Genomic DNA, 14,422 nt, shown 5'->3' with positions numbered 1-14,422 from the left:
AACTCCGTTCGTCGCATCGAACAATTCTTGTAAACCTTCTGATTCCGTCCTGTCTCACTCTTCAGTTATTGGTGAGATCCATAACGCAATCACATCCAGCGTAGGTCCACCATCGGAGTTCCTACAGCGAATAACGATTGACTTCAAACTGAGAATCGAGGATCAATTAGCGATATGATTTCTAGACCGATAAAAGATTAACAAAATTCTGAATGTCGATTTTCCATTAATCTTAGAAATCACCGTCACAGATCGTACTCTGAAAATATTCCTCGTTGATGATAGAAGCTCTTGCAACATCCTCTACACTGACACCTTAGAGCAATTAGGTCTCTAATAACCAAGTCTGAATTCGTATCGGGGCGAAGATCATCTAGCCTTCAATAATTCGATAATTTGCCCTTGTAGAATAATAAATTTGACGATTTCATTGGGAAAAGGAATATGTAAGAGGAATATAACCCTTAACTTCCCTTGTAATTGAATGTAGGAACGCCATATGAGGTATCCTAGGGATATCATTCTTGGCAAAACTTAATGTGATGGCATCCCTGGTTCTGTGAGATGAAAAGTTAGTTGTGTGCAGGACTATTGAGTATTATTCAATTTGATAAAATAAATTGTTAATATTATTATAATTTAAAAATAGTTTAATTAATATTTTATAGTAATAATAAATAAATAGAATTGATTAAATATGTTTTATAAACATAATTAAACACCAATATATTGTATACATTTATACACAAATACTATAATTATACATATTAATATATTAAAAATAATTTTTAATATATATAAAAGGTGTAAAAAATACTCCATTTTATTGATAATTTTAAAAAAATATTATATACAATTTTGTCTACTTGTATATTATAATTTTTTTTTAAAAATAAAAAGAAAATATGTCGTTCTTTTCCAAATATAGTGAAAATAATAATTTATTTTTACAAAATAAAATAAAAAATAATTATATATAATTAATTGTATTAAATAACCATATAAAAAAATGGACCCGTGAGATTGAAAAAGAAAAAAAAAAGTGACTTATGAAAATAAATATTTGATCTCTCAAATAAAAGTAATTGTTGATTAAAATAAAATAGATATTATCTTGATAATAATTCATGAGATTAAAAATTTGATGTTTGTACCTCTATTGAGTATTATTCAATTTGATAAAATAAAAAATATATATAGATACATATATACATTTGAAATGAGTTATTTAATTATAAAATGAATAATAATCATATAAATTCAGTTGTATTAAATGATCAACAAAAAGAAGAAAAAAAAGGGCCCATGAAATAAAAAAATGTGAAATGGAAATAAGTATTGAGTGTTATCTAATTTGATACAATATAAAATATATTTAGATACATATATCAATTTAAAATTTAACTGTAAAATGAATAATGCTCATATAAACTCAATTGTGTCAAATAAACATAAAAAAAAAAAAAGAAGAGACTCTTGAGATGGAGAAAGAAAAAAAAGAAAAAATTTGCACATTTATTTGTCTCTCAAATAAATATAATTGTTGATTAAAATAAAATACACATTGGTCTGAAAGAGACCCGTGAAATAAAAAATTAATTGTGTGGATTGTTATTGAGTATTATCCAATTTGATACATTATAGAATGTATTTAGATACACATGTCAATGTCATAGTAGTTACTTAATTATAATTATAAAATAAACAATAATCATATAAATTCAATCGTAAAAGAAGGACACGTGAGATGGCAAAAAAAATTGACATTTGAAAAAAAAAATTGTCTGTCAAAAAAGTATTGTGTTAATAATGACGCGTTAGTTGTCTCAACAATTTGATAAAATAATTATGTTTTTATTGAATTTTGTGTTTTGAAAATTCAAATTCTTTTTGAGTTATTATTCACTAAATTAAAAACAGGTTTCAATTTTAGTATATATACCTAAAAAAAAGTGGAGAGAAAAAAATTAAAATGAAAGTAAATACGTGAGAAAAAGAAATATGAAAATATTTTAAAATTTAAATTGAGAAAAGAAAAGAAAAATTGAGAAAGTTAAAGGTATAACGTGAAAAATGAATGAGATGACAAATAAAAATAATTTCAAACTTTTTAATATTTATTAACAATCAATATGAGCTTTGGCTAGTACAATTAAAAAGTATATATTCGAAAGTTCCATAATAGTTAATATTAATAGTTAAATATACAAACTCCTCTAATATTAGTAAGTATTATTTTTAGTTTTTGGTAAAGTTTTTTTGAAATCACCAATTGAAATATCCAGATTCCATCAAATATTCCCTGACTGTCACATTGCGTTTTTGGTAAAGTTTTTTTTTTGAAATCATTCATTGTAATATTCAGATTTTATCAAATACTCCCTGACTGTCACATTGCAGCAAAGATTCTCACTTAATTATTTTCTTTTAATTTTTTAATTTTTTTTATAATTTCACATGGAATTTTAAAAAAAAAAATTTAAAAAAAAATTCATTTTTTAAAATTTTTTTACTGCATTTATTATGAGGGATAAATAAAAATTCGATGATATTATAGGGGGTGTTGTCCCCTCATAATAAAAAACAGTAATAAAATTATAAATAAAAAAAGAAATTAAAAAAAAAAGTAAAAAAAAATTATTTAAAAAAAAAATCTTTGTTGCAATCAGGTAGTCAGGGGCATATTTGAAGGAATCTAAAAATTGCTAGGGGACGATTAGTAAAAAAACTTTATCAGAGACTAAAATCAAAACTCGCTAACATTACCGCAACATTACATTATAGTCGGTGTTATATATTTAACCTTAAATAAAATAGTTGATTTGAATGACATATTATTATATAAAACACTTTATAAATTTCTTTAAATAAAATTGTTTTTTTGCTAAATTTTAAGATAAATCTATTAAGGTACATTCATTGTTATGAATCACAAAAGTCTTCATTTTGAATATGTTTTTCAAATAGAAGAGGATCGATATTTCTTTAGATACAGAGAGAAAGATTACTTAAGAGAATATAAATTTAAATGAACTTGTTATTTTTCTTAAAAGATAAGAATCGTTTTATTATTAAAGGGTTTAACATTTGCATCAATTTTAAAATTTTTTTATTTTTTTTTTTATTTTGCTCTAATATTTTTTTATTTTGATAAACTTTCATTAAGTCCTATCAACTTTTAAAAATTCATAAAGCATTTTAAAACCATAAATATTTGTGTTATGAATCCTTTAAAATCCAAATTAACAATTTGGATGATAAATAATTTTTTTCTAAAATCAATATAACTTTAAGAAATATAAAATTGAGATTTTAAAATCAACACCATCTATCATCACATAACAAAGTGTTTAGATCGTTTTGAGACTGAGGTAAAACAATATAAAATATATTTATTTTATTTATACCACATGCATAGTCTCCATAAAAAGTTACCGATCCAAATCATAAAACTAACACAAGATTTAGTTCCACCCATAAGGAAACTAAGAAAACAAACCAATTCGAAACATAGTATGCGACAAAACATCACAAACACAAAATATAAGAAGAGATACATGATAACTTTATTTTTATAAAAACAAAGGCAACAACACCTTAAGGGTGCGTTTAGAGGAGAAATTTTCGGAGGATTGCGTCTATATTTTAAAGGGTTAATAGTAGTTTACCCCCTGTAATATGAGCGTGTTTCGGTTTACCCCCCTACCGTTGCCAAAGGCAGGTTTTGGCAACGATTTTTTTGAAAAAACCGTTGCTTAAAGGTAGGGAGGGGGGAAAAGCAAAATTCGCTAATATTACAGGGGGGAGAATTACTATTAACCCTATTTTAAAATATGTTTGATATTTTTAAAAAGTTTAAAAAATAATATATTATATTAGCATATGAAATCATATTGTTTTTTAAATTTTTTAAATATATCAAACACATTTTAAGATATAGACGCAATCCTCCAAAATCTTCTCTTCCAAAACCTTCCAAAAACCAACTCTCAAACAGGTTCTAAGAATTTTTACAGAACATCTTCATGAGATCAATTTCTTGATTCATGGGAACCTCAGGAAAAAACTTCATTCCATATGATCCATAATCACAATTCATTGCTCCAAATCCATTTCCCATTCCATCATCACCACTATTGACCATCATTGGAACATAGCCTTCAATTTCACCTTCTGGACGAGCAGCCAAACCTCCCGAACTTCCATTGGCATTGTTGAAGTTAAGTTGATTTTCAATATTCATCCTGCTTATGGAATCCTCCAACTGCTTCTTTTCAGCTTCCTTTGCGGCTTCGACTTCAATGATGTACTTTTGAAGTGCATTCAGCTTCAAACTTTTACGCTTGCTCCGCCTCTTCTTTGCGATTTGGCTGCGCTTGGTGGCGTTCCAGTGGTTCTTGATGGTGTTGTCTGTGTGCCCGAGCAATTTCTTTGAAATTTCAGACCATTTGTTCCCAAGTTTCTTACGAGCTTCAATCAATATTTTGTCCTCTTCCTGGCTCCATGAGTCCTTCTGCAATCATATAAAACAATTAATCTTACATATCAAAAGTTTATATAGAGTGATATCTCTTATATGACGAAAGATAAAGAAAATAAAACCAAATACAAATTACGTAGAATGATGTTACAATTTTTTCACTGATATTTTTGTAAATTGTGAAAAATTACTATCTATTTGTGAGAGAAAAAAAATACTTAATTACAACAATACTTAGAACATTGTATTTAAATTTAGTCAGATATTTGTTCAAAAAAGTTGAAAACCAAATTAATGACAACGTTCCATATAAAGTTTGTTATAAGTACAATAAAATGTTAACTATAGACTATTATGTCATATGTATGAACTTTTAGAACATGTATCAAAAGAGAAATAAATGCTAGTTACAAATTCTCTTTTCCCGTATAAAATCGTATACACATAATTTTGAAATTCATCTATGCACTTACTTGAAATGCATTCCTATTTTTTTCGATTGATTTGATGCATCTATATTATACATGTAAAAGTGTAACATGTTAAAGGAAAATTAGGCAAGAATCTTCGAAAAACTATATTATTTTATGTGTATGTGTATGCATAATATATTATATATATTAAAATGATTCAAAAGAAAGATACCGTAATATCGGGCCGAAGATGATTATTCCATCTTTCCCTACATTGTTTCCCGATCCTGCCACTTAGAAACTTAGCAATATGAGACCATTCTCTAGTTCCAAATTGATCCACCAATTGAACAAGAATCCTACAAAAAAAAAATATTTATTTATTATTTATCATATGTCCACAATTGATAACAAATAATATCTTTTATCCTTAGTGGCTTTTCTTTCAAAATTTAGACACGATTAATTGTTGTAGTGAGTTACGATACCCCACGATTTTGAGATTGATTGATATAATGAGATCTTTTCCACGTGAGAGAGTTAGAGGCATACTCGTTGATTTTCATCCGAGTTGGAGCCCTTCTTTCGTTTGTGATGCAATGAATCCATTTGTTCTCATGATCAAGATCAATGGCTGAGTATTCTCTCCGACGAAGTGTTTATTCCTTTTAAAAACCTCATCCCTTTTAAGTGGAACTACATTAGCTCTGACTTCTCCATTGCACCGAGGAGGTATGTAGGCACAAGGCTTAATGTCTTTCCGAGCTTGCTTTAAAACAAACCTCTCTTTTGCACACAAGACACAGATTTACAAAAAGGTTCCTGTGGAGTACCACAAATATGAGGGGTGCTTAAAACTTTCCCCTTGTATAATCAACACCCGTACCTAAGATCTCTTTCTTGTTTTAAACATTGGGTTTTATTCGTTCTTTTCCCTTTTCCTTTGGAAACAATAAAGCGTGGTGGCGACTTTCACTGAAATAATGAGTTGAGTCAATCCTATGGCTTCGTTCTCAGATTTTCCCCACTACAGAAAAATGGCGACTTTCACTGAAATAATGAGTCGAGTCAATCCTATTGCTTCATTCTCATATTTTTCCCCGCCACAGTGGCATCTGAAATGGAGTGAAAAGAACAAGTGGGCCCCTCCAATAGATGAGGCGAGCGCCTCAAGTGGGGAGAAAGGTGGGGGCGGGTGCCCCAGGTGGAGAGAATTGGAGACATGCGTCTCCCATTGCTTGAGTCGTGGGATTGAATCATCGTGCCGCTCGTCAAGGCCATGCCGTCCGTCAAGACTTGTGACGTTCGTCACAAGCATCTTCAAGTGGGCCACATGCTCACTCCATTGGGCTTGGGCTGCTTGGTTTCTCTTTTGTTCCTTTTTGCTATTTTTGTACCCCTTTTCTTCATTTTCTCATAAAGTCCTCAATTAAATAGATACCTGCAAAATAAAATGAATATCAGTGTAATACCAATACAAAGCCATTAAATTTAGATTAAAAATGGAAAATAATTTAAGTAAATCAAGCTACAAATGCAATACATTTACGTGTTATCAACTTAAAAGTCCTTTTTTATGTCTATTTTTTATTTATATATTTGACATTTTAAATTAATATTTTTTAAATAAAAATATAAAAATTAAATAAAAAATATGAAATTGGAATCTATACGATGTTGATTTAATTTGTATAGTTATTTTTAGAAATTTTTTGCTCACTTGAGAATATATATTATCAAGTAAAACCGTTAGATTAAAAGAAAATATATGACATAGATTTGGAGAAAATCTGTAAACTTATTCTTAATGATAATATAATTCATCTTATATATAACCGAGTTGACTCATGGATCTAACAAGTCGAACTATGTATAGTTCAAGTTCAACTCATTTAGTTAACGAACTTAATTTTTAGCTCATATTCAGCTCATTTGGTTCATGAACCTAGTTCAACGATTTAATTGTCGAACCGAATTCCAAACTATTTTTGAGTTGATTCAGTTCATTGCCAACCCTACCGCCAATGGAAGTCGACTCATAATTCTTGTAAAATTCCACAAGTAAATCATTCTTAATCCAAAGTTAGGTCTGCACTGAAACCGGAATGGAGACAATAACTCCGTTCGTCGCACCGAAAAATTCTTATAAACCTTCTGATTCCGTCCTGTCTCACTCGTCAGTTATTGGTGAGTGTTAGAACAATATTTGTTTTGATCAATATTCTATGTTTTGATGATAACATTATATATGAATTTTGTATAAGACAATGTGGTACTCTAATCCTTTGCATTTTCTATTTCAGGAAATATATAAAGAGTATGCACAAATCAACGCTCAGAAGCACTGACTCAGAAGGTTCTGGATGGCTACATCAGAACATGCTCTGGCAAGACATCAGAAGATGGTCAAGCAGAATCAGAACATGAACTATGAAGCATCAGAAGAACATGAAGTCAGAAGCAGAAGCACTGAAGTTCTGAATGGTATCACGCTCAAGCTCTTCAAAGTCAGAAGACAAGAAGATGCTCTGCACCAAGCTGATTGACTCTGATAATTCAAACATTGTTATCTACAAATCTGAGTTCAGTCAAAATCAACTATGGTCAAACCATAGTCAAAACTGCTGATTTTTGGTCAACATCCTCATTATGAAGTATAATTCATCAGTTGATCAAGGATTGATCATGATTTATCAAGGAAAGCTCTGAAATCATCAAATGTCCAAGTTACTAATTTAGGGTTTTGAACTAAAAGTCAACCCAACTTTGACTGACCATATCTCTCTCATACTTTATCAAAAATTCCTCAACCGAAGCTCATTCTCAAGGAAATTCAATTCTCTACAACTTTGATGTTGGGTCCAAGATCTAGAAATGCTTCCGCATAAGAGATATAGGCCAACACATTACAGGTCCTTCTAAAAGATCGCAAAAAGTCATTTTTTCTCAAAGCTCATAACTTGAACATGGTAGACTCAATTGAGATGAAACCAAAAGGAGCCTTTAGAGGACTCTTTGAGCTTTCAAAAAAGTCCAAGAACATTCAAAAAGGTTGAAAATTGAGCAAGATACAAGTTGCACAAGTTGGACATTTTTGAAGAAGTGCATGAAGGAAAATATTTGTCAAAACCAATTTTATTCCAAAGGGGCCCAAGATCTTTTGATCCAAACGTGATCCATGGCCTATCCACGACCCCTAAGCCCATTCATGATTCATTCTTTTATTTGTTTTATTTATTTTGATTTTTTTATTCATTAAAAGTCAAATTTAATTAAATAAACAATAAGAAATATGAAAGATATGCATGAGTTTATTTTTGCAATCAATCTTAAATATATATTCACATACAAATCCAAGGGATCTCGTTGGCCCTTGATTGAGAGAGATTGAATGCAAAATAAACACTTTTTATTCAAATTTCAATCATATCTTTTCATATATTTTTCTTACCAATCAATTGCTCCTTTCTAAAGATGCTAATCCTAAAATCTTCATATATATATATATATATATATATGTATATATATATATATATATATATATATATATATATATATATATATATATATATATATATATATATACTTGAACATGCAGCCAGTAGGGGAGGACGAAAAAATTGGAGGAGGAGGACAAGAACTAGGGTTCCAAAGAGAGAGAAATTTCCTACAACTAGAGCACGAGCAAGGTTTCTTTCTAGCACGCCTTAGCAAGTTTCAAGCATCCAATCCTACCCCTGGAGACTCCAGAAACGCAACCACGTCATTCTTGAAGTGCATAGCATTCTCAAATGGACTCCCTCGTTAAAACGGTTTGTTCATGTTTTTTTGAATTCAAATTCTTAGCATGCACCATTTAAATGAGTCTTGCGCATATATATGTATTTATAATCATGTCTGGAACCGTTTAGAACCTTTGTTGTGGAGCTTTAACGCATGGCCGAGGAGATGCCATTGTTAGGGCTCAAGGAAGCTTTAACCTTGAACCTACGTTTCAGAACGTTTCCGGCCAAGAAAAGACCATGACCGTGACCGGAAAACTCCATTGATTGGATCTGGGCGCTTGCTTTGTGTTCTTAACGTGTTATTTTTAGTTTTTTAACATTGCAGGATTGGCTACAAAAAGCGCATAACGAAACCGTAGCCAAAGCTCAAGCAGATCCGTAGCAAATCTCCAGGTGTGGAATGATGAAGAAGATGAATAGTGGCTTTGAATTCTTGACCACGCGTGGGGCATCGTTATTGGCTAGTCAACCAACAGACCCACTCTCTCTCCATATCATTGGCTCCCGCGTGCAGTGAAGGGGCCCACGTTTGGCTTACTCTGAATTCACTACTAACACTATTAATATATTATTCCAGTTGATTATTTATTGACTAATAATTCTAGTCCAGCTGGTAACGTGAAAGAGTGGGAATCCTAGTGTCATGGGATCGAATCCCACCCAAGACATATTTATTTTTGCAAAGGTTTACTCACAGGTTCAATGTTTGCTCCTCACGCATGCGTAGGGTGTACCACAACTCTCCAGCCATCAGATCTTCAGCAAGCTCACATCCAACGCCTCCTGGAACGCTTCCTCACCATACACCCTCATGGAGCAGCCACACTGGATCACAGAGCTAAGTTTTTATTTTTATTTTATTTTTAATTACATGAATACTTTTATTTTAATTTTCTTATTTTCTTTTTCTATTATAATTATTATTATTTATATTTTTTATTTTATCTTAATAAATTATTTTTTTTATATATAGTACAATTATAATCATCACTTTTTAATCGGGAACTCGATTTTTTTTCCATAATTTTTTCAATAATTGTTTTTTTAAACCATAAAAACTGTTATTTTGTATATAATTTTAATTAATTAATTAATTTAAAATTAATAATTAATTTTTAGGTTTGTTAACCTTGATGCATTTATAAACCCTAGAATCCTCCGGTAGGTGTTATCCATTAACGCATTTTTAGCCTTATAAGCCTTTTGGGTCACAATAAGTTTTCTTAAATACCCCTTTTAGGTTCAGGATTAGGGTTTAGGGTTTGTAAACTTTTTAGGGTTTGTAATCAATTAGGTTTAGATCAATTAATACACTAACATTTCTCTTCTTTGTGTTTGACTTTTCGGGGTTAATCAAAGATCCTTCAACCACGCACGTTCAAGTCAAAAAGCTAAGTTTCTAATTATCTTTTTTTTAATATCATTTTTATTTTTATTTTTTGCCTTTTGATTAAAATAGGGTTTGTTCCGATCGCCCATGAATCCCTCTTACGCTCACCCTTATTATTTTCCTCTTAATTTTCAGAGCTGATCAGGGTTCGAGGAAGATCAAGGCACAAGATAATTAATTTAATTATTTATCCCTCTTATTTTCTGCCTTTATTTCCCCTTCCCCACAGGTGTTTATTGTAATAGCGTAGTGTAGTGGGGAAAATCTGAGATCGAAGTCATGGAATTGACTCGACTCAATATTTCAGTGAAAGTCGCCATCGCGCTTTATTGTTTCCAAAGGAAAAGGGAAAAGAACGAATAAAACCCAAAGTTTGTTTTTTTAAACAAAAAAGAAGAGATCTTAGGTACGGGTGTTGCTTATACAAGGGGAAGGTTTTAAGCACCCCTCATATCTATGGTACTCCACAGGAACCTTTTTGAAAATCTGTGTCGTGTGTGCTAAAAAAGGGTTTGTTTTATTTTTAAAATAAGCTTGGCAAGGCGTTAAGCCTTGTGCCTACATACCTCCTCGGTGCAATGGAGAAATCAGAGCTAATGTAGTTCCGCTTAAAGGGAAAAACATTTTTAAAACGAATAAACACTTTATCGTCGTCGGAGAGAAATACTCAGCCATTGATCTTGAGCATGAGAACAAATGAGTTCTTTGCTTCGCAAATGAAAGAAGGGCTCCAACTCGGATAAAATCGACGAGTATGCCACTAGCTCTCTCACGCGGAAAAGATCTCATTATATCAATCAATTTCAAAATCGTGGGGTATAACCACTCGTTTCGACAATTAACAGTGTCTAAACTTTTTGAAGAAAAAGGCCACTAAGGGCAAAAGATATTTTAAGAGAAAAGGTTTTGAAAAGATTGCAAACATAAGAAGGTTTTTGAAAAAGGGAGAAGATTTTGAAAATTTAAGAATGGGAGGAGATGAAGAGGCTATCCTATTGCGTAAAATAAAAGCTAAGGAAAGAAACGGTCTAACCGAAGAAGAAGCCAACACTTGACATTATGAGTCAAGGTAGATTTCCCATCCTTTGGACTTATCAATACCAACACATTTAACACTTGGGGATCCAGATGAACATATTATCTTAGCACCACTTCGCATTAAGCACATTAAAATTTTGACGAAAATCGGGCAGAGTAACGGCTGTTTTCGGGTAAAATCCTTATATCAATGCCTTGGAATCAACCATCAAGGGCTTTCAAGGAAATACCTGCATACATAAACAGACAACAATCCAATGCCAGACAGACAGAATAACAACAGAATAACAACAAAATAAGGGTCCAGAGGTGCTAGGTCCATAAGTCCAAATCTCCATAATGCTCGGGATAGTAACCAATAGTCCGAAAAAGAGAGCCTTAGGTGTTTTTTAGATTTTTGTTATTTATTAGTGTTTTAGCATAAAAGTAAAGTATGGTCCAAGTGGACAAAAGAAAAATAGCGGAAACATAAACATATGCCCAAATGGACAAAGAGAAAATAGCGGAATTATAAACGTCCAAATGGACAAAGAGAAAATGGCGGAATGTAAATATGATGAAATGATAAAATAAAGTGATAAAGCAAGAAATATAAAGAGAAATATAATAAATTGCGGAAATTAAAGTCAATTGTTAGATGTTAAAGATAACCATCTTGAAACTTGTCAAGTATGTTATCAAAGTTAGTAATTAAGATCGATGGTGAGTGAAGGATGTACTCGGATTTAAATTCAATAGAAATTTATCAGAAGCTTGATAAAATCATAGCGACTACACGATAAACCTCCATAAGTCTTAAATCAACCGCATACAATTCTCTTCCATATTTGATCTTTTTAATTCGGGACACGAAATATTGCGCTATGTTAAGCAGATCGCCAAGTGATTTATGTATAAATCACCCTACAACGAGGCCGGTCAAAACTTTATGTGCTAATGCATGCGAGAGAAGCGATATGTAAATCACTCTCCGAAAGCAATACCGCACGAAAAGAAAAATGGTGAGTGATCTAGTCTTTACCAAGAATCCATAAGAATTCTCAAGGTGTTAAGACTTTCATCGATCAAAATAAAGAGAAACAAAAGATGGAACCACATTAAAAGCTCCTTTCATCCATAATTTCAATCACTTAATATTGCGGATTCGGATTCTCATCCTATCGACGCCCTAAGTCCATTGAAATTAGAGAAAAATTAGGCCTCTAACTTGTGATTCAAAGAAAATATCAAAAGAAAGGAGTAGAAGATGAGTTAGAACCAAAAACAAGTCAAAAACCACAAAAACAAGCATTCTGCCCAGATGTAAATCGATTTGCACAGAGTGTAAATCGATTTGCATAACTCTGTTTTCAAATCTGCGCAGTTTTTCAGTTGTGTAAATCGATTTGCACCAGATGTAAATCGATTTGCACAACACAGTTTTCAAAAAAAATAGCAAATAAGGAGAAGAAAACTTGTTTAAACATAAAACCGAACACCTTGTGATCTTGGATCAATTTGTGCACGAAAATGTATCAAGTAAGCAAGCAAGTCTCATCAATATAGCACCAAAGGTGCATTAAGCGTAAACAACAATGGATCACATCTTGAATTATGGATTGGATCTAGAATTTTACCAAATCTTTCACAAACTTTGAATCTTCTTCAAGAACACACAACCACAAGCCTTGATCTCTCACAATTGATGAAGAAAAGTAGTGTTTATGTTGAGGTTTAGCTCTAAATTAGTGAGGTTCAAGATGTGACTCACTAATTTGTGTGGAAGAAAAAGAGCTTTGAGTGATGGGTTTGGAAGAGGTGAGGAGAGAATTTGCAATAAGTTTCTTGGCTATCAAAGCTTCAAGAAATGAATTTGCAATAAGTTTTTTTGGCTATCAAAGCTTGAAAATTGAAGAGGGGAGTGCCTCAATTTATAGCACTTAGGCTTGGGAAATTTTGTGGCTTGGAGTTAGGATTGGAAAATAGAATTAGGCTTGGGAAAAGGATTTGGAGCCAAAAATGAAATCCAATGGTCTTGATGCAATCACATGAGGGTTTATGATTAGATGATGTAGAGAATCAAATGTAAGAACTAAGTCATGCTTCCCATGCTTGCAAATGATGTCAACACTTCAAAAAGCTGAAATTTGCCTTCATTTTTCCAAATTCGCACTGGTGCAATCGATTTGCACCTTATGCAAATCTATTTACATTGCTGAAAAAGGCAAAATCTGGGGCAAAAACAGTTATGCAAATCGATTGCTGTCTTATGCAAATCGATTTGCACTGATGGCAGAAGCAAATCTGGTGCAGAATCAGTTGTGTAAATCGATTTACACCTTATGCAAATCGATTTGCATAGTGAAAATGTTGAAAAAAGCTCCTTTTGATGGATGTTTTGACTTGATACCTACAAAACACAAACACACAAAAGCACAAGGCAATATTTTTGGTATTTTGGTTTGTTACCGCCGTACCACTGACGATAACATATACCAACGTTTCACTGAAGGTATGAAGAGATATACCACCGTACCACTGATGATATAAAAAGAGATAATTCATCGACGTACCACTGACGATGAAAGAGATGTACCGCCGTACCACTGATGATAACACATACCAACGTTCCACTGAAGGCATGAAGAGATATACCACCGTACCACTGATGATATAAAAAGAGATAATTCATCGACGTACCACTGACGATGAAAGAGATGTACCGCCGTACCACTGACGATAACACATACCAACGTTCCACTGAAGGCATGAAGAGATATACCACCGTACCACTGATGATATAAAAAGAGATAATTCATCGACGTACCACTGACGATGAAAGAGATGTACCGCCGTACCACTGACGATAAAACATATCAACGTTCCACTGAAGGCATGAAGAGATATACCACCGTACCACTGATGATATAAAAAGAGATAATTCATCGACATACCACTGACGATGAAAGAGATGTACCGCCGTACCACTGACGATAACACATACCAACGTTCCACTGAAGGTATGAAGAGATATACCACCGTACCACTGATGATATAAAAAGAGATAATTCATCGACGTACCACTGACGATGAAAGGGATGTACCGCCGTACCACTGACGATAACACATACCAACGTTCCACTGAAGGTATGAAGAGATATACCACCGTATCACTGATGATATAAAAAGAGATAATTCATCGATGTACCACTGACGATAACACATACCAACGTTCCACTGAAGGCATGAAGAGATATACCACCGTACCACTGATGATATAAAAAGAGATAATTCATCGACGTACCACTGACGATGAAAGAGATGTACCGCCGTACCA

General features: G+C 32.3%; 1 protein-coding gene across 1 annotated transcript; it reads right to left on the bottom strand.

The window, feature by feature from the left end:
- Positions 1–4,000: 4,000 nt before the first annotated feature.
- Positions 4,001–8,848, bottom strand: LOC131613528 (transcription factor MYB98-like). The gene is made up of 3 exons (XM_058885188.1): positions 8,808–8,848; positions 5,126–5,252; positions 4,001–4,513 (listed from the first exon to the last, which is right to left on the bottom strand). The coding sequence occupies exons 1-3, from the start codon at positions 8,846–8,848 to the stop codon at positions 4,001–4,003; spliced, it is 681 nt and encodes a 226-aa protein (XP_058741171.1).
- Positions 8,849–14,422: the final 5,574 nt, after the last annotated feature.

This window comes from Vicia villosa, linkage group LG6, assembly GCF_029867415.1.
Source record: "Vicia villosa cultivar HV-30 ecotype Madison, WI linkage group LG6, Vvil1.0, whole genome shotgun sequence".
In the NCBI taxonomy this organism is placed as follows: domain Eukaryota; kingdom Viridiplantae; phylum Streptophyta; class Magnoliopsida; order Fabales; family Fabaceae; genus Vicia; species Vicia villosa.
Note: the sequence above shows the minus strand (reverse complement) of the source record. Positions and strands in the feature narration are given on the sequence as shown.